Genomic DNA, 22,277 nt, shown 5'->3' on the forward strand with positions numbered 1-22,277 from the left:
TGTGGATAAAGCACCGCTGTTAGATGCCTTCATTTCACCAGGGCATACTGAGATGCTACAGAGCTCTCACCACACATGGGAGTCCACAAAGGAGTGTGCGTCTGCTTCCCAAGTGACCACCCCCAGTGAGCAAACTGGTGCCCAAAGCCCCAGCAGCCTTATAGACCGGCACAGCCGGCTGCAACTACTGCCAGAGGTGGTTTTCATAACCGGCCTGCGGCTGTGCCGTTGGGGCTTTAACAAGTTCCACCTCCAGGCGCAGAAACAAAAGCCTAAGCCACAAGTCCAGCATTAGCCCTAGGAGCTTGCTGCCACAGGCCTAGGGCCCCTTTTCAGGGAACCACATGGGGTGTTGGTGTCAGTGCACAATGGACATCTGGGTGCTTACTACTGTTCATACCAGCTACTCTCTGCAGTTCAAGCACGGTACCCCTCCTTTTCGGGGCGTGACTCCAACATTAGTCATGGACCCGCAAGACATTGCAGTAGTGTCTCAGGAGGTGGCAGCTCTGCTGTAAAAATGGGATATTTGCACAATGACCCTCTCTAATTGAAGGAAGGGTTCTACTTTAGGTACTTCCTAGTGGGATGGTGGCCTCAGATCAGTCCGTGACCTCAATCTGTATGGAAGGAGTTTTAAAATATTGACTACGCAACAGCTGTTGCAGTCAATCACCCAATCTCCATCACATGCAGAGGTCCACACGGAGCTCGTCACTGGCCAACCACCTTGGTTGGACCTGTTGGTTGATCGTGCAAAAAGCCAACTTACACCTCCGCCTACAGCCTCCTATGTGAGAGTGCACTCTGACTCCAGGTCCATGCTGTCCAGTCTGTTGGACGAAAGAATGCTGAATAGCCGCCTCTTTGGTGCTTTATTTCAGTTCAACAGAGCGCTCACAGTAGTGATGTTCCAGACTTCAAGGCTTGATGGTAGCAGCTTCCCAGACCCTTCCACTGGGTCTCCTTTGCACGTGCCCTCTCCAAAACTGGTTCGATAGCAGGGGTTTTCAGTCCACATTGAACCATGGCCGCCTATTCGCAGTGTCTCGCCACTGTCTGAAAGCGCTCTCTTGGTGGAAACAACCTGTGTTGGACAGCATCACCAGAAGGTAGGTCATCACCACGGACACATCCAGCCTGGGCTGGGGTACTGTGTGGAATGGCAGGGTCTCCATATAAATCTTTTGGAACTGCAGGCAGTTTATCTGACTTTAAGAATTTTTGCAGGAGGTTTAAAGGAGACGTTCTTGTCCATATGGGCAGCCACGACAGTGGTGGCTTACATAAACCTTCAGGGCGGCCTCAGGTCTCCTAGTCTCAGTCACATAGCCCACAAGCTTTTGCTCTTAGCACATCTCGGGCAGTACACCTGCCCGGGGTAACAAACTGAGTAGCATACCTGCTTTCAAGGGGAGTGCCCAGCGCCAGAATTGAGGCTACACCCTAGGAGAGATTCGGGAGAGTGGCGATAGATCTCTTTGCCTCCCAGGAATCGACCCACTGTTCCCTCTGGATCTCCATAACAGGAGACGGGGACCCGTTGGTGATAGATAGGGCCACAGCGCATACTTTTACGTGCTTCTACCGACTGGTCATAGATCAGCAGAACCCTGGTTTTGGGGGCAGCCACTCATTCTGCCTTTTAACACACTTTCATTGTGTTTCACTTCAAGTCCCGGGGTAGGTAGCCACACATATTAATCGGACTGCTGGTTTTTAAATGCAAAGGTTGCTCAGTGTAACCTTGCAGCATATATACTATACTGTGGACCATATGCCATAAAACCTCAATAGGTCCAGCCAAAATGCTAAAGGTAGTTTGTCTTCCTTTTTAGAACATCTGCTGGTGCTGCAAGTCCTGCATATTGTATACCATTCAGTAATGGTTCCATTTTATACTTGAAAGGGAAGGTTAGGTTATTATCGTAACCCTGGTTCCCTGAAATGAAAGGGTAACCATTATCCTTCAAGATCGCTGCGTTCACTCCAACGCAACAGGCCTCTAAAGAAAATGGCGCTGAGCCCCTTGCAACGGTCGCTGGTATCTCCCCCAATTTTTATACATACAACTTTAAAATGGTATCATATATTGGATTATGCTAGACATTTCTAGACTGATATCAATTCCAATCTGTGTAAATGACTAATCTGAACCATCCCAAATGGTTTGAGATAACAAGAATCTACTGTCACTTGCACCTAGTGGTTAAAAATGGCATTTGATGTTGCCTAGACATAGAACCCATCATTGGAAATCAATTCTAAGTGTTATTGTACTTGTTGGAACAAATGCAACTCTACTAAAAAAATATTGCACCCTAATTTTTTTTTTTTTTCCCTCCATCCTAGGCAAACCGTACCTGTCCAATCTGCAGAGCTGATGCTTCAGAAGTGCATCGTGATTCTGAATGACCAATGAAATAACACCATTCTTGTCTGGGTGTTCCTATTTACATGTATATACAGACTTCTCATTGAACTTACTCCTCATGTGTCCCTCATTTATCTTTATTTTGGCTTCCAGCCTTCCTTTTTACACAAAAAAAAAATGTGACCTTTCTTTGCACTGTGTGATTTAATCAAAATATTAAGCCTCTATAGTCTTCAATTATGAATTATGGGATTGTTTATACTAACTGTCTGATTGGAACTCCAAAGATTATAATAATTATGTCTATTATTGTTATTATTATTATTATTATTAGCTTCGTTTTTATATGTGTGCACTAACATTCCCCAGTGTTATATGTGTGTGCACTGACATTCCCCGGTGTTGTGTGTGTGTGCACTGACTTTCCCCGGTGTGTGTGTGCATTCTGCTTTTTGAGTGTTGCGCTAAAGATTACAGTGGACGTGATCTTTAAGCATGCCCTTTTTATATATGAACATGTATATAAAAGAAAAAAAAGAAATGTGGTAGGTGAAAAAGCCGAATATAGCAATCTACTTTATATAGAGCCTTTAGAGACTGTGAGCTGGTGCGATCGCAGTGTGGATGAGCATGTGCTTGTAGCCACATGTACTTGTGTGAATATGTGCGTAAGCGGGTTTGCTTTTTCAAGAATGAATGTAATTGGTAACCCTTATATGCCTGCATGTAATGAGACAGGTGTGGGTTTGTGTACGTGTGTGATATTAATTATCCCGCCATATATAATCTTGTGTGTTATTTATACAGTACTAGTACTGTACACAGGTTTCTTCCTTTTATATCCTAGCTGCGCACTGAATTCTCAGGGTACAGCAAGTCTTGAATCGTATGTAGTTTGGCTTTTCTGGCCTCTTCTGAGAACACGTCATTGTTACACAAACCGTGCGCTTGTCCTTTTTCCTTTTACTTTTTGACATAAACATGCTGGTGTGTGGAAATGGTCTTTTTCTCATGGCAGGATGTTTGAAAGGATTGCTTTTGATTTTGCTCTACACTGCTAGATTAAAGTCGTAAATATTTCTACACAAACTTTTTCAGATTTTCCCCCAAAAATTTTAGCTATAAGGGATTGAGATACCCACTAACCAATGATTTCAAAACTGAAGAAATAGAGAAAAAAATATTCTTCTAAATTTTTTGTCTGAAAGCCACCTTTATTTACAATGTGACTATGAATTCTCAAATGTGTATTTTGTTTTGTGTATTCAGATTTCAGGAATCACCTCTATACTGCCAGAAACATTGAGCTAATAACATACTGATATGTTAATGTAGTCCTAATTGGAAATAACTTTCCATTATACAGTTGTTTGTGGTGCAAAGAAAAAAGCATTTTGCCCCTAAAACAATAACAAAACCATTTGGCAACACATCAGAACAAAGGAGAACCAACAGTGACTTGATTATTAAACTGGAAGATTTTTTCCTGCTGGTTATATATGAATAGATGCATAATTTAGGGTGATCTGCAGAAAGCACTCCTAAAACACAGATGTAACAATACACTACACTCTAGGGTATTTTTTGAATAGCTGAATAGTTGTAGATTCCAATACCATTATTGTAAAATAAATAAAACTGCTTATTCTTAGACCTTTTTCCATTTATTATATTTTGTGATGGTAATAAAATACCCCATGGGTGGGGGGACACAAGTGGAATCAAAGTAGAGTTAAAGGGTACTGGTATTTAAATCCACCTTTTTAATAAAAAAAATATATCTCTGTCTACTGTTCATTAATTTATCACTTAAAAAATGTGCCGTACTTCAACATCTGGGTCTCTCGTTCCATGGGCTGTGCTGCACCTTGCCAATGTCTAAGTGCTGCTTTGTTCCCCACCACTACACCCCAAACTTCTACAACAGCATTGTGTCAGCTGCAATGTTGCTGCTTAGCACATTTTGGTTGTCAATTGTAACTTTTTAAATTTAATTTTTAACAGCACAAATACAAATTTCCTTATTTGCCAGACCATCAAATACTATTGCCTCTTACAAGGTCATTTGTAGGAGATTGAGGGTGGTAGGGGCAGGGTTTATGATTAGACTTACTCCTTTCCAGTGTTTATTTTTTAGGGACTCACAAAGTACTGCAATAAGCCACTAATCTTTTAAAGTACACATTTAACAGGTTCTCCACCTTCAGTTTGTCATTTCTAACCAGCTAAGCTTGTTCTGCTGCTGGTCAGAAGCAAAACATAAATGGAAAATGATCGCATTAAGCAGCAAAACACTTGCAACCTTTCACACAATTAACAGGGTTCTTCATATATCAATGAAGAACCAGGGTTGGCTCAAAAATAAATAAGGTAAAAGGTGATTGATTTATTATGGTATTTTGTGCCCCCACATCTGAAAAATGAGTGTTGAAAAGGAGCAAGCCTGTTCATGAATGTCATGCTTGTATGATTTTTTAAGCCAAAATGAACAGCCCCAGTAGTATTTTTCACAGTAGATAATAATGTGTTTGCAAACAGTTGCCTTATTGCGATGTGTATGGAGACCAACCAGTGGCTTAAATAGTGTGAACAAAAGTCATGCCAGAATGTTTTAACATGTGTATTTAAAACAGTCATATTCATAATCAAATAGTAATTCACATCATAATTATCCTTTATTTGCCTATAATACTACAGTCTAAAACTGAAATGTCTGTTGTCCGCTGTTGCAAATTGAAGTGATTGTTAGTGTGACAGATATGTGAATGCAGTTCATTTCCTGTTGCTGCCATTGTTTCCTAGGTTTGGGTGTGACAGGTAGTTGAGTTGCGTACTGTATGAATGTGGGCTGTATTGGATTCTTGTATCTGCTGGATACAAGTGTGTGCAGGAGCATTTTATTCACTGGCTAATTTGACTATTGGTTTTATCAATATGTGGTTCCAAAAAACATGTATGCAGGAGACCAGACAATTCCATCATTTTTATTCAAATTATTCGTTTGTTTTGGGTTGTTTTCCTCCCTAATAATTGTGCTCTTGAGATGGTTATTACCTCAGCCCATATCCTTAGCTAGTAGGCTGAGATTTCTGGGATTGCATTCTAGCCAACCATCAGTTTAGCAAGTGGCAACAGCTGTACTGTACAAGCCATAGTATGAGAACGGTAGTGCAATGGTATGTGGATCATTTGAGGGGGTGGGGAGCAGGAGCTTTAGGCTTTACACAATAATGGATGCACAAAAGATTGTAAACTAAGATTTAAACTATTTTTTTAAGTGAGGTGGGGTGGGGTGGGGCTACCATTATTATAAACTTACTACAGAACAGAACCTATTACTGAAATGCACACCTATTACAGGTGTGTGCAGTCAGCTTGGTGCTCCAGCACAGTATTGGAATAAATTAAGAAAGAAAACATTTAAAAAAAACTAATAAAATATACAGTTTATAAAATATATAGCTTTAAGTACAGAATTTGGGGTTACTTTTTGTATGAAACTGACACAAATTCAAATTAGGATGATTCATTGTTCTGGAGAGTTGTTCACACCAAATTGAATTGTCACACTCTCTTAAGGATAACCACTTCAGTAACTGTTTATTTCATGGATTGTGAGAAGTAGGCTTTCTTCCGAAGCTAGGTATTTATAAAACTAAAGCACACACGCACACAGTCTCAAACAACCCAGCTTGCAGCAGGCAGTGGGAGGAAAGGTGATTAACTGCCATGTGTTGTAATGAAGATAAATGTAATTAGAAGCCTCCACAGCATGTATGGTACACAAAGCATCAGGACTCAGTAGGATTTTGCTTTGCTTGTGTTGCCCAGGCCATGTCTGAGCATGCTGTACTATCCATTTGTGTTTTTGCATGATTTTGCCCCCCATTTTACAGTGCTGAGAAAAAGTTTGTGAACCCCTTACAATTTTCACATATTTCAAACCTAAAATGTTATTAGATCTTAATCTAAGTCGTAATACTAGATAAAGATAACCTGATTAAACAAATGAGACAAAAACTTTTTCAACATTTATTTATGCACAAATGATTCAACGTTCAATATCCATGCGTGAGAAAGTATGTGAACCTTTAGATTCAGTAACTGCTGACACCCCCTTGAGCAGCAATGACTTCAACTAAGCGTTTCCTGTAACTGTTGGTTAGTCTCTCACATCAGTTTTGAGGAATTTTGGCCCATTCCTCCTTACAGAACTGATTCAGCTCGTGACATTTGAGGGCTTTTTTGCATGGACAGCTCGCTTCAGGTCCTGCCACAACATTTCGATGGGGTTTAGGTCCGGACTTTGACTAGGCCATTCTAAAACGCAGAATTTCTTCTTCTGCAGCCATTCGTAGATCTGCTTGTATGTTTAGGATCATTGTCTTGCTGCATGACCCACTTTCGGTTCAGCTTCAGCTCACGAACAGATTGCCTGACATTCTTCTCTGGAATCTTCTAATACAATGCAGAATTCATGGTTGTGTCAATGATGGCAAGCCGTCCAGGTCCTGAGGCAGCAAAGCATCCCCAAACCATCACACTCCCACCACCATGCTTGACGGTTGGGATGAGGTTCTTCTATTCGAACGCAGTGTTTGGTTTTTGCCAAACAACGTTTCTCATTGAGGCCAAAAAGTTCTACCTTTGACTCGTCTGTCCAGAGAACATTTTTCCAGAAGTCTTTGGTGAACTTCAGAAGGGCAGCAATGTTCTTTTTAGAGAGAAGTGGTTTCCTCCTGGCAATCCTTCCATGAACACCATTCTTGTTCAGTCTTTTTCTGATAGTTGGGTCATGAACACTCACACTAGCCAAGGCGAGAGTGGCCTGCAGATCTTTGAGTGTTACTCTAGGGTTCTTTGTGACTTCCTTAATGATTTTCCGGTTTGTTCTTGGAGAGATTTTGGTAGGACGACCGCTCCTGGGTAGTGACTGTGGTCTTGAACTTTCTCCATTTGTAGACTATCTGTCTGACAGTGGAGGTGGAGCCCCAAATCCTTAGAAATGGTTATGCAACCCTTTCTAGACTGATGAGCATTAATAACCTTTTCTGAGGTCCTCAGAGATTTCTTTTGATCGTGGCATGACGTGTTTCCACACACCTGTATGGTGAAGACCAAACTCAAAGTTTCTGATATTTATATAGGGTGGGGCCTCCCAAACTCACCCATTAAGATCTACCTAATTATTTAAACACCTGATTCTAATTATCCCCTTAATTGAGCTGATAAAACCAGGGGTTCACTTACTTTTTCACATACCCTGAAAATTAATTACTCATTGTTTATCTAATTCATACATCTTTTTGTTTCAAAAGACATGGAATTGGTTAATATAAACCCTATTGGATATTTAAGAAAAGGTTTTGATTCAAGAAGACTATCATGGTAAAACACTGGAATTTCCATAATTTTCATTGGGGTTCACAAACTTTTTCTCGGCACTATAACTATGTTTAGAAAGACTAACTGGGCCTAAAGATAGTCCACATTTTTAATCCCCCAAATATTTGCCACGTATTCTTTATACATCAGTTTTGTTCAAAGTGTTTCTAAAACTTGATTAAAATGTAATGAATTCAGAGTAGCCAGCTTCTTAACTGTTTCTTTACAATTATCCACATTTTACTGTACTGTTGTTTTCCCTTTTTTAAACCCAATTCTTTGTTATTCAGCAGCATGTTTATGAATGGCCTGTGCACAAGTTAGGTATTTGTTTTCTCCTCTTTGGTACATTTCACAGTTACCTCATTTTGCTATTTATGTATTTCAGAATTTGCTAAAGAATATGAAAGCTTCTGTATTTTTTTATTTGTCTGATTCATTCAAGTGTTTTCATTAATTTCTTACACACTATTGTATCATTAACATGACATGTAGTTTCAAATGTATTATATATGTAACCAAATCATCTGAAGGCTTGATACATTTTTAACAAACTTTATACATTTTTTATGAGAGTTATTAGTAATGCTTTACTATGTAGTGCAATGAATTTTTATTTTTAATCCTTGTGCCCGATTTTGGATTTGGAAGGTTGTTCATTAATAAATGTATGATGTACACTTATCCTGTTGCTGTCTCTGTTTAAAAATAAATTTATTTTTAATGGGGAGCTGTACAACAAACACAGTAAGCCAATAGCTACAGTAGTGCATTCTGGGTGATAGATGAGTACCTATGATGTATGAGAAAAGGTTTGGTTTCTTTACCAATACAAGTATCGCAGTGCTGTGTCTTTGTGAAGGTAACTTGGTACTAGTGCACCTACAGGATGCCATGCTTATTAACTGTGTTCTGTATTCAGGGACACTAAGATGGTTAGTAAATGAGAGTTGTGGGTTTATCGGCCAATAAATGTCCCATCCCATCAAAATGTACAATATTTTTGCCTACTGAAATTAAAATAATTTGCCTGTGGTTGAGAAAAGGGCCACTATCTATTCAGGGAGACCATGATGCTAAGAAAGCAAGGTGGATTAAAATGGACAACAGGTGTTCCACACCCAACAGGGTTGGTTGAATACTTTTTTGAGTAATCATACAAATCTGGGAGGTCCATTACACAGATAATGGAAATAGGCACTTTGTTTGAATGCTGAAATTTCACATTTTTCTCAGTAAACCAATAATCTGAAAATAAACAGATCAGAAAAATAGGTTTTAATTTTAAAAAACACATTATGTAAAATTTGAACAGTATACTGTATAAGCAGGTGTTCACATAACTGGTACGCAGGTACACCAATAAGAAAAAGCTATTTTGGGATTAGTTTCGGATACCAAATTAGACAGCTGACAATATCTTAGTCTATGGCTGTATTATTTGGTATCCCCTGTACATTTCAGGCAGTGGGGCTTCTAGAAATGTCAAACTTGCAGTGTGTCTACCTGTGCCCCATTACCACACACAAAAGGTTTGATTGATATTGATTTACAATGAGAAACGGGGGATACCAAATAATACAGCCATAGACTAAAATATTGTCATCTGTCTAATTTGGTATCTCCTGTGTTTCTCACTGTCAATACTGTGTGTGTGCTGTATATAAAATAAATATATAAACAAATCTGTAAACAATAACTTTGTATGTAATACTTTATGAATTGTTAATATAATTTACATGACTCATGTTTATTCCAGACATAACAGCACAAAACACAGAGCAACAACATTCGTGAAAACTTTCATGATCATTTACTTTCAACTTTCAAGTTTTGAAATCCCAAAAATATATTTAAAAAATAGTCTACTTTAAATCGGCACAATCGTTTAGAAACAGGTCGCATAGTTAATACATTAAGCATTCATTATTTAAAGACTGTTTAAGCTACGCATGTAAAAGATGTTTTTAATGAAAACAAACTATAACTGAGTATACACATCACACATCACGCCGTCATACCTGACAAGTCTCCCATTTTGACCAGAACATTTGCATACGAAATTTCCTAGGTTTACCTTTTTTATTTTAAAATAAAATGCATTTTCATACGTTTGCCATGTGTATACAGACTTTTTACACTACTTTATACTCTTAAATGAAGATGGGGAAATGTTCATTACTGAGTTGGGAGGGTTTTGTTGAAACCAATATAACTTATTTAGACAAGATTTTGTTTTGTATATATACACAATGCCTATAGCAAGTCTACACCTCTGTGGCAGGAAATGGCATTGAGGTGACATCAGGCCAGAAGACAGAAGATTAACAAACAGGAAGGTACTGCAGTTCAAAAAGACGTGTGGTGCAACGTTTGGTAAACAAAAAATAAATAGTATATTTAAAAAAAACACACACTGCTCTCAGAGCGATAATAAAGGTTTAAATAAAACAAATCACAAACTAAAACTAAGGTCAGCCTGGGCAACTGCCTTCACTGATCCTTATTATTATTTTCAATTTCTCCTCTCTCCCTCTCATTCCGCCTCTCGAACACCCACCCCGAACTGAGAGCGCAGCAGACTGTTTATACCGTGTTTATAGCTGTTTAACTAGCTAGTTATTATTCTATTACCCCTCGGCCACAATCTGCACATGTTTATTTAATTACTCTGGCAGAGGAATAGCTGCTCCCTCGCCTCTGACAAAACACACTTAAACAATAACAACAACAAAACGCAGCGCTTTGAGTCATATATAAATAAGTACAACAAATACATCATAATACAAACACAAAATAACACGATACAGGGGCGGAGAGGGCGCGACACCGTTCTAAAAATAAACAACACAATACATTTAAGCAGGGCTTTCCTACCACCCTGCTGCAACCACCTTGAACTTTTTTTCACATTTTGTTGTGTCAGTGCCTTAGAGTTTCATGCATTTAAATGAGGATTTTTTTCCACTTATCTATACACCATACTCTACACTGTTAAGGGGAAAAAAGTTATATATTAAAAATTAAAAGCTGAAAGATCATAATTGGATAAGTCTCCATCCCCCTGAGTTAATACAGCTGTGAGTCTGTTGGGATAGGTCTCTACCAACTTTGCATGCTTAGATTTGGCAATATTTAACCATTCTTCTTTACAAAACTGTTCAAGCTCTGTCAAGTTCCTTGGGGAGCGTTGATGAACAATCTTCAAGTCATGCAACAGATTTGATTGGATTTAGGTCGGTGTCCTGACTGGGCCACTCAAGGACATTTAATCCAGTGTAGCTTTGGCTGTGTGCTTTGGTCCCAGTATCAGCTTTCTTGCAGAGGGCAGCAGGTTTTCCTAAAGGACTTCCCTGTACTTTGCTCCATTCATTTTCCCTTCTATCCTGACAAGTGCCCCAGTCCCTCCCGATGAGAAGCATCCCCATAAGATTCAAGGTGGGTTTTCTTGTCACCCTACCATACAGGCCAGATTTGTGGAGTGCCTGGGATATTGTTGTCACATACACACTCAGTCTTGGCCATAAAAGGCTGTAGCTCTTATAAAGTTGCCATTGGCCTCTTGGTAGCCTCTCTGATCAGTCTCCTCCTTTCTCAGTTTAGGGGGATGGCCTGATCTAGGCAGGGTCTTGGGGGTTCCATACACTTTCCACTTCTTAATAATCGTCTTGACCGTGCTCAAAGGTTGAGTCTTTGCTTTGAAATGCACTACCCAGCAGAGGTAACCTACAGGAACTGCTGAATTTATCCTGAAATCATGTGAATCAGTACAATTTAACACAGATGGAGGCCATTCACTTAGTGTGTGATTTTGAAGGCAATTGGTTACACCTGAGCTAGAATTTCTAGAATAATTTTTTCACTTGGAAGTTGTGGGGTAGGATGTGTAGATAAATGAAAAAAACAAATTATTTTAATAAATTTTAATTCCAGGCTGTAAGGCAACAAAAGGTGAAAATTTCGAAAGGGGGTAGAGACTTTCTATAGGCACTGTGTATGTGTCTATCTATCTATCTATCTATATCTATATCTATATCTATATCTATATCTATATCTATATATTGTAACACATGTAGCAGGACAGGGGGGTCTCCAATATAAATATGTTTTGTTTTGTGTTTTTTGTTTATGGCTCTTTGAGTGAAGAGCCTGACAGAAAGTCTAAAGGTCTGTTTAAAACCTACGTTTTAGTTTTATAAAAAATTTATTAAAGCGTTTGTTTGGTGTTATATGTCAGGTGAACAGCTTAGCTGTCCTGCATATTAGACAGGGACCTGCATTGTGTAGTGAGTGCTCAATGAGAGCTACGTGTTTGTTTTGTGTTGTGAATCAAAGTGCGCTGAAGCACTTAAATCGGTTTCATCTCTGGGTCACGTTTTAAATGGGCACAGACCCCAAAGCTACGGCCAGCTTGGCCATAATATATGTATATATAAAAGTGTGTTTATGGTTTTGTTTTGTGTGTGTCTTGGATCTGCAGGGAGGAGGTTAAATTCCTCCCTACCAAAATACATGTCAGTGTGTCTGGAGCATTAATTATGTAATTGTTGATTATTGATTAATTGGGCTTCCGCCACAGAATATAAGTCAGGAGAAATCCTTTGTCACCGTACGGTATATTGCCCACAGCGAAGTCCTAAAGCAGCCAATATGCCAGCTCCCTATAACTAAGAGAAATAAAAACCATATATCTTACCCCACACACCAGTATTTGAGATACAGAAAGCGAAATATAACGCTTACCCAATAATTAAAAGATTCAGCACCTCAGTCAGTCAAGATTCTCAGCAAGAGCACTGCAGGTAATGGACCAGGTTCAAGTCTTGTGTTAACAAACTTTGAAACCAATGCTAAAAAAAAAAAAAAAAAAAAGAGGTATATGAGAGGAACGGTAGTACCTCACGCCAAATTATCAGCGAAGTGCGAGAACTGCCTGACTCCTCTCTATACAGCAATCACAATTAACTTGTTTTTTCAACATGGAGAAATCCTTGGGAATGCACTTATTGTGACATATATCATTTATATTAAATCATTTATTTCTGTTTTAAAATGGAACCTTTGCCTGACAGATCTGACATGCATGGGATTTGGTGAAACTGTAACCTTCAGTTTGCAAGTGTGTTGTGTTACCGTCAGTGCTAGATAATTAGTTGAGAAAAACAGTATTTTAAAAGTCATCCAGCTGAGAATTCTCAGGACTGTTTTTGTTTTGGAGATTTGAGTCATCATCATTCTGAGATTATGATCTTGAGCTCTGAAAAATGTTGGTTTCCTCTCCGTGTAACTCTCATTGTGGTCCCTATTGGTGCAAGGAAGTACGGTTCCTTTCGATACTGGTTGATGAGAGTAACACTATTTGTAGTCCCCACTGGACAAAAAGGAACGTGCATTTTTCAGAGAATTAGCTATGCTGAAAGATAGCCTATATATTCGGTAAAAGTAAAACATTAATAAATATTGAAATAAATGAATACATAAATCAATACAGACATTTATTTCTTATCTATCTTAATATTTGTTTATTTTTCACTACCATATAAACACTGCCATTTAATACTGTATGAAACGAAAATAAATACTCAACAGTTCTTGTTCAATTGTATAGTAGTGAAGATTTTTGTATATAAAGCTTGTCATGCTTTCATATATTTTTACTTTCAAATTGAAAAATATATTGACCTGGACAATTGCTTTGTTGCAGGACTTGTCTGTTCAGTTTGTCTCGTCTGTCTTTTATGTTACATATATTGTAAGGGGGACGGGTCAGACCGTTACTTAGCATGGGAAGGGGGAGTGAGTGAATGAGTGGGGAGAATGTGTGTTGCTGTTTCGAGGTTTGCAGGGAGGTGGCCATTAAATGGCCAGCGTCTTATAAAGACAAGGGGGAGGACGTGTAATACGACCGGGAGGGGGTTAAAATCCTCCCTGCCAAAAAACATGTGAGAATGCACGTTTTGTGTATTGGTGTTAATTGTTTTATTATTAGTTACCCCTGCACCTGGTGTATATTGTAAATTAGAGCCAGGTGCAGGGAATTTAAAGAGAGCAGACAGTCTGTTCAGGGCTGCTGCAGTGTGGAGAGCCCAGTTGTGAGCGTGTGCAACCATCAAAAGGTATTGTTATGAAACTGTGTGTTGTAGTTTGTGGATGGGGAAACAGCTTAGCTGTCCCTTATTAGTCAGGGAAGATCATGTGTATAGTTAGTGCTCAAAAAAGAGCTAGGTGTTTTGTCTGTGTTTGTATTTTGTTTTTTTGTTTGTGTTTATTAAAAGTGCGCGCAAGCGCTATAAAATTCCATTTCTGTGTCCTGGGTCCTGGTTTAAAGGGGCAACGAACCCTGAGTTGCAGTTCTTTTACAATATATACATATATAATTAGCTCAAAGAGCCAGCTGCCCAACTTTTCGACATGTTGTTCATATCTTTCTCAGGGGAGCATGTGTTTGAATCAAAACATTGGAGGTATTTATAGTTTTTTGACAGCATGACAACTACTTATTGTTTACAGAACCCTATATAGTAATATTTTCACTCCACTTACATAACCGCTACGCTACACAGATTCACACCTTAACCCTTTCAACAGACTAGGCTACTATTTACATTTACTCTATCCAAACGGCAATACATTGCCTCAATATAGGTTTCACAATTTTGCAAAAAAAGTGATATCTGAAACAAAACACATTGGAAATGTGAAAAAGTGCCAAGTTATCAGAACTGCCCAACCATTTGAGGTGGAGATATCAAAAACACAAGACAAGTTTCAAGAAACCATTGGGGCAGCCTTGGCCAGCACAGAGCATAGGCACAACTGTAAAAGTGGTGGAGGTTGAGGTTACCCCAATTATTTCTACTAACTTGGCTTGTGTTTTTCAGGCACAATAAAAGCGGATCAAACTTGCATGAAAAACACAAGCTAAGTTAGAAGAAAGAACTGGATGAAATCTGCTCCAGGTTCCCAGCAAAAGGCAAAGTCTTGGTCAGTCTCTGTTCTCAGTGGGTCTGTCAAAGCCACTACTGGATTCTTTATCCATTGCTACGCAGCTCAGGTGTGGGTGACAGTTTTTAGGGCCTGATGTCTGCAAAACAACAGGCTCCCATCTTTGCATTTTCATTTCCATCATCAGTGGGGAAACCCCACAGAAATGAAGCTGGTTCTATCAAAGGCCCATACATGTCTGCCCCATACATTTTTAATTCAAAAAGGTGCAAGCACCTTGTACAAGGGAGCAAAGGTTTTAGGGTCACACATGACAAAGGAGACTCTGACAGAATTGGTTCTCATTCTGGGTGGACACAAAATCGATGACCATTTCAGCAACAAAGTATATGCTTATTGAACTAAATCCCAGCCTGAAAGCAGATTGGAGATAAAATTTGGATAAAAAACATATGGAGCAAAATGTCAGACCTACCTGTCGTCTGGTTTTCCACACTGTGGTGACCTGAAGAGGATCTATACTCACAGTAAGGGGCAGCATAGCCACCAAAAAAGTACCATCTACAAGTTTGATGAGGAAAAGGACAGGTGAGAGTCCAAACCCTCCACATCAGTTATGCAGGCCACAGTGGGGGGCTCTATACCGCTCCTTCCGCATGTATCACAGAAGGAGGAGTTCTGGGCCTTGATGCAGCGTGCAGCTGCTGCCACGGATGTTCCCTGGCCAGCGGAGCAGTAGGGAAAGGGGAACCACTTCTTAAAGCAGAAGGGGCATCCACAGCATGCCCTCCCCTTGTGCCAGGATTTTCTGGAGCTGGTACGCTCATCCTGGAGCAACCCAGCATCCACCCTCTCAGCCTCTAGGACAGCAGAGGCCCTGCTACACACCGCAGGAGCCCAAGAAGCAGGTCTAGGCACGTTCCCCACCATCGGGGACACAGTCACAGTACTAGTGCAGGGATCAACCCTTACCAAAGGGGACAAAGACCCTACCTGCCCTTCCAAGCCGTGCAGAACAACAGACGCCATGCTGAAAAAGGTATACGTGTCCACGGCACTGTCAGCTAGAGCAGCCAGTGCAATGGCTATACTGGTCCTGTACCAGACTCAGCTGGCTGAGAGGCTGCAGGAGTTGCAACGGAGGCAGACATAGTGGAAGGGATATTGGCAGCAAGCGCACAAAATGCACAAGAGCTGCAAGCAGTGAACCTGGCATTATCTCATTTTCGCCAGCAGTTAGTGCACAAACGTGCTGGTCTGGACGGACAATACTACAGTGGTAGCCTACATAAACAAGCAAGGCGGCCTGCGCTCGCCGGGCCTTCACCACGCAGAGCATAGACTCCTGACCTGGACGCACAGAAACTTGTGTTCCATCAGGGCAGTTCACTTCCCCGGTGTGGACAACAAGGCAGCAGACCTCCTGCCCAGAAGAGCTCCACATAGCTTGGAGTGGAGGCTGCATCCTCAAGTGGTGAAACAGATTTGGGAGAGGTTTCGACCTGCACGAGTCGACCTCTTGCCACAGCCAATTCCACTCATTGCCCCCTATGGTTCTCCATGGAGAGAGATGGGGACCCCCTGGGAGTAGATGCGCTAGCTCACCCCTGGCCACAGGGGCTATTGTATGTGTTCCCTCTGCTATCATTATTACCCGACACTACAGAGGATCAGGGTGGAGAGAGCACAGGTTTTGCAGGTTCTCCTCTCCGACATGTTGCCAGGTCAGCCGCGGCAGATGCCACTGCACAAGGACCTCCTGAGCCAAGCGGAAGGGTTATTATGGCACCCAAACCCAGCCCAGCTCCAACTCTGGGTCTGGCCATTGAATGGAGCCATCTATTCAGACGAGGTTTGCCAGATGCAGTAATAGAAACAATACAGTCTGCTAGAACGCCGAGCAATAGAGCCCAGGACTCATACAAATGGAAAGTTTTCCAAGACTGGTGCCTTGCCGAAGGTCACGATCCTGTGACTTGCCCTATTGAGACGATATTAACTTTCTTACAACACTAGTTTGACACAGGAAAATCAGCATCCACTTTGAAAGTATACCTGGCAGCAATATCAGTGTGCAATGACAAAATTGGCACATTTCCAGGCAGTGCAATTTCTTAAAGGGGCTCGGAGGCTTTGTTCTCCCATGAAAAGTATGGTCCCCAAGTGGGATCTAGAACTGGTACTGCGGGCCCCATTCGAGCCCATGGCATCAGCAGAACTGCGTTGTTTCTTTCAAGGTGGCATTTTTAATAACCATTACGTCTGCCAGACGAGTAAGTGAGCTTCATGCGCTGTCCATTGATGACACATGCATGGCTTTTACGGGCAATGACTCGCGGGTAACATTAAGAATAAATCCATCCTTTTTGCCAAAGGTTGTAACGATCACTCTGCACAACTGAGAAGCAGCTGTACTGTCCTCCCTAAGGAGATACTACTGGCCCAATATCTATAACTAACTAGGTCAGCAAGAGTGACAGACAGCAAAAGCAGGGACGTGACCTACTGTGAGGACGTCCCTCTTCAACAGGAGGTGGAAGGGACTTTCCCCTCACAGCAGGGCCCTGACAGGGCAGCTTTTTTATATATGCTCAGTGATTGACGGTCAGAGAAGCTCTTCCCATTCGGTAATGGTTGTCATTCCTTTTCAGGGAACCAGGGTTATGGTAATAATCTAACGATATCCATACACCTAGAATTTAAAAACAAAAACGGCAGACATATTGGAATTTATCGCAATAAACATGACAGACGAGATTTATGTAAATGTTGAACTTTTGGGAATCCGAAGTGTACATGAGATATTGAATGAATCTGAGTCGGATACCAATGATTGATTAAAGTAGTGAAAAAAAGCAAAAGTATTCAAATAAATTCAAAACTCGCCATTCTGATCACTCTGTTCCTTCTCCCTGAACTACAGAGTTTCCCTTTCCCATTTTAAAAATAAATAGTTTCTAAAGTTTAATATCTATTAAACTTTTAGCTTTTCACAAAAGATTTGGGTCCCTCTTAAAAGAGACTTTGGGGTTAAAAGATGTTTTGTTGCCGTTGCTCCTGCTGTCTGTTCTTCAGTCTGCCTGCCTGCTTGCCTGCTGCCACTGGACCCACCCCCTGCGCAGTTGTGTGATCTGATGCTGAACATTTATAAATTTGTCTCGACAGTTCCTGCCATACCTTAAATGTGTCCAGTACGATGGTATCATGTCTTCTGCTGTGCCCTGCATTGTTTTAAATTGTTTCTTAACACTGGCCCAGTAGTTCTCCACGTTATCAAGCTGTAAATTGCAAAGTCAGTTTGATAAGTAACCGGGTATTCCATGCAAATACTCTAACATCTTTCTCGCCACTGTGAAGCTGTAGCACAAATCTGGTATGGATACCTCCTGTTTCTACCCTGGAAAATAAAGGATGATTAAAAAAAATGCACTCTCATCTGATACTATTGCAGATCTTGTGAGGAAGGGTTTGCGTGATTTAAAGGCAGTCTTATTGTGCCTCGTGAATTAAAGGCAGACTCATTTGTGCTGTGTCATGATGAAAATGGGCGTTAATGTTTTACTTTAAAATGTAACGAATAAACCAACAATAACAAGAAGTGTAACGAATCAAAACTGCATTTTCAATGGCAATGTTCAATTCAACATCTGAAATTATTTTTTAATTAATGCATTTTTGGTTTTATTTTTTTTTATGTTTTAAGGGACTATTTTTTTCCCAAGATCAGGCAGAGGTGGAAGGATATTTAATAAAAAATTACTTTTTTGTTAATTAAAACATGTTTTTACATTTCTGGCTTGTTTTTTTTGTAATGTTGGTTGATCCTTTTTATAAGCACAACAAGGCACTTCAGGGTATATCTCACACTAGTTCGTGCCTTATTGCTTACATATATACATCAATGTTTGATATATATGGATTGATATTTGATATATACATCAATGTTTGATATATATGGATTGATATTTGATATATACATCAATGTTTGATATTTGATATACAGTACCAGTCAAAAGTTTGAGTAAACCTGCTTGAAACCAGGTCGTTCATGATTATCTATGATTTTAACTGTATAAACTTGTCTAGAAACACTTAATATTTCATCATACATGTACTTATATAAGCTGATAACACTATGTAACACAGTTTTTGTTCCTGGGTAGTAAGTGTTATTTCCTAATTGCTTATGCCTCAAAAGTATAGAAAATGGCTATTATTCCCCACAAACTTTGCTTTTGTGACCAGGACAGTGATATTTCAAGATATCACTATTTCCAATGGGAAAACGAGCAAATTTGTGTCTTTTCGTTCACATAAAGTCAGAAAAAAACAACATAAGAATCCAAATTAACATGTATTTATACTAAAGTAATACGAAAATGACTACAAAAGATTTAGAAGTGAGTAGTTTTTCGAGATTTACGATTATACTGTAAATTTACTGTATAATCATAAATCTCCAAACTACTCACTTCTAAATCTTTTGTAGTCATTTTTGCAAGATTTTGTAGTCATTTTTTCGAGATTTACGATTATACTGTAAATTTACAGTATAATTATAAATCTCAAAACTACTCACTTTTAAATCTTTTGTAGTCATTTTTGTATTACTTTAGTATAAATACATGTTAATTTGGATTCATATGTTGTTTTTTTCTGACTTTATGTGAACGAAAAGACACAAAAGCTCCCGTTTTCCCATTGGAAATAGTGATATTTTGAAATATCACTGTCCTGGTCATAAAAGCAAAGTTTGTGGGGATTATAGCCATTTTCTATACTTTTGAGGCATATGCAATAGGAAATAACACTTACTACCCAGGAACAAAAAAAAATGTATTTTTAAATGAAAATGTAAATCTTGTCAATTTCAATGAAATGGTCACCCAAAGCAAGGGGATTTCAGTCTGAAGCCCAAGTCAGCTAAAAGTCTGAAATGTGTATAACACGGTGTTAGAACACTGGCCTAAGTATAAAAGTGTCTTTGTTAGATGTTCTCTGAGTTAACTAGCATGTTACCTAATTAACCTTTTGTCACCAATTATTGTTAACAGGTGAGGGTCCATGATTACTATAAAGATAGGTAGCATAGGCACAAGTTTGTCATTCCTGAATGAAAGGGAGTAGAAATTGACAAACTGCACTCAGTTAAGCAAAGAAAAAAGAGAATCTGTAATTACTTTAAGAAATGAAGGTTAATCTTTAAGACAAATCGCAAGAACTTTGCAAGTGTCTGTAACTGCTGTGGCCAAGACCGTCAAACGATTTGAAGAAACTGGCACTCATGAGGACCGAACAAGGTCAGGCAGGCCAAGGGTGACCTTCAAATCAGAGAACATGTTCGAGTCACAAGTCTGCGAAACCGGCAATTAACTGCCCCTGAAATACAAGCTCAGCTAAATGCTACTATAAGTACAGATGTTTCAACATCAACTGTTCAGAGGAGACTGGGTGAAGCTGGCCTAACTGGAAGAATTGCTGCAAAGAAACCATTGTTAAGAGTGCAGAATAAGAGGAAGAGACTTGCCTGCGCCAAAAAACACAGAAACTGGACGTTTGAGGAGTGGAAGTCGGTCTTATGGAGCGAGGAGTCAATATTTGAAATATTTGGGTCCAACTTCCGAGTATTTGTAAGACACCGAGAGGGTGAGCGCATGAGTTCTGAATGTGTGGTTCCCACTGTCAAGCATGGAGGAGGCAGTGTCATGGTCTGGGGTTGCTTTGCTGGTGACAGAGTTGGTGATCTTTACCAAGTCCATGCAAGCTCAACCAGCATGGCTATCATAGCATATTTCAGAGGCATGCCATTCCATCAGGATTACAGCTAGTTGGACAGTTCTTCATTCTTCAGCAAGATAATGACCCGAAACACACCTCAAAGTTGTGCAAGAACTATCTGGCGAAGAAGGAAAATAAAGGACAACTCAATCTAATGACCTGGCCTGCCCAGTCTCCAGACCTCAATCCCATAGAACTTGCATGGGACGAACTGGACAGAAGAGTCAAAGCAAAGCTACCCACACCTGCCCTACATCTCTGGGAATTGCTGCAGAACTGCTGGGAAGACATGTCGGGTGATTTCCTGCTGAAACTTGTTAACCAAATGCCTTGTGTTTGTGAGGCTGTTATTAAGGCAAAGGGTGGCTATTTTGAGGAATCCAAAATTTAGAGACAATTTTAAATTTTCTTGAACATAGCTTTGACACTCCTTATGTTTTGTGTATTGTAACATGTGTTTTCATTTTCAAGTATTTACAGAAACGTATATTATGTAAAACATTGTCAATTATGAAAAAAAACCTAGTTTCCAGCAAGTGTACTCAAACTTTTGACTGGTACTGTGTGTGTGTGTGTGTGTGTGTGTGTGTATGTGTGTATATATATATATATATATATATATATATATATATATATATATATATATATATATATATAATCAATGTTTGATATATATATGGATTGATATTTGATATATATACATCCGTGTTTAATATGTGGATTGATGTTTGATATTGTGGCAAAGTGGCTAGTGAAGGGGAACGGGTGTAGCGGTGATGCGATGCAGGAGTGACAGGCAGACAACAGTTTCCAGTGAAAAGGTGCTTTTATTTATAATCCAGGTCTGCTGACTGTAAAATAATAAATCCCCGGCTATACACAACAATGTGTAAAGCGCGGGGATAACAAAAACAGGGCACAGTCCCGAACAAAAAATGAACCCACGGTCACCAGTCCTGGGTGAGTGCAGACGTGAGGGTGCGCGGTGAATACACGGATATGGTGGTGTGCAGCGGTGCTCCGGACAGTAATGACGCTTTGCGACAACTCCGGAGTAGTGCTTTAACTGTCTACAGTGAAACAAACACAGACAGTTAATAAACAAACACAACACGTATATCACAAAAACACTGCGAGTTCCACTCTCGCTCCTTCTTTCTCCAAACGTTCTACCCAAACGAAGGAAAAGATCAGCGTTACCCTGGCCCCTATATGTAATTCCGCATGATATCTAGGTAAATGGTTGCAGCTGCCTTATTACTTGCAGCTGCCTCTCGTTTACCTTTCAAATCAATACGGTCTTACAACAGAGTCTCGCTTCCATCCAGGCTGACCCACCTCCCTGACCCAGCCCTTCCATATACTTCTCTTCTCATTCTTGAGTTGGAGCAGGCACATTGTTAGTAAGCTCAGTGGTGTCCTTATACTTATGATATATATATATATATATATATATATATATATATATATATATATATATATATATATATATACAGACCCCACTGTGCTTACGAACAATGTGTTAGTAAGCTCAGTGGAGTCACCTTAGGAATATGAAACTATATATATATATTATACCATATTATATGGTAATATATATATATATATATATATATATATATATATACAGACCCCACTGTGCTTACTAACAATGTGCTCCAGGTCAATCCACATATATCAAACATTGATGTATATACAGGCACCTCCAAAATGATTGGCACCTTTGATAAAGATGAGCAAAAAAGACTGTATAAAATAAACAACACAGGTAATGAGCTCTATTGTAATTTTCCAA

General features: G+C 39.7%; 1 protein-coding gene across 4 annotated transcripts in view; it reads left to right on the plus strand.

Moving 5' to 3' along the window:
- Nucleotides 1–6,341, plus strand: part of LOC121298961 (E3 ubiquitin-protein ligase RNF38-like) — a 142,228-nt gene extending 135,887 nt beyond the window's left edge. For all 4 annotated transcript variants that reach the window (XM_041226350.1, XM_041226360.1, XM_041226369.1 and 1 more), the window contains one exon: nucleotides 2,353–6,341. In XM_041226350.1, coding sequence (XP_041082284.1) covers nucleotides 2,353–2,415 — 63 coding nt within the window. In that variant the 3' untranslated portion in view covers nucleotides 2,416–6,341. The remainder of the gene's footprint in view (nucleotides 1–2,352) is intronic.
- The last annotated feature ends 15,936 nt before the right edge of the window (nucleotides 6,342–22,277 follow it).

Source organism: Polyodon spathula, chromosome 2 (assembly GCF_017654505.1).
Source record: "Polyodon spathula isolate WHYD16114869_AA chromosome 2, ASM1765450v1, whole genome shotgun sequence".
In the NCBI taxonomy this organism is placed as follows: domain Eukaryota; kingdom Metazoa; phylum Chordata; class Actinopteri; order Acipenseriformes; family Polyodontidae; genus Polyodon; species Polyodon spathula.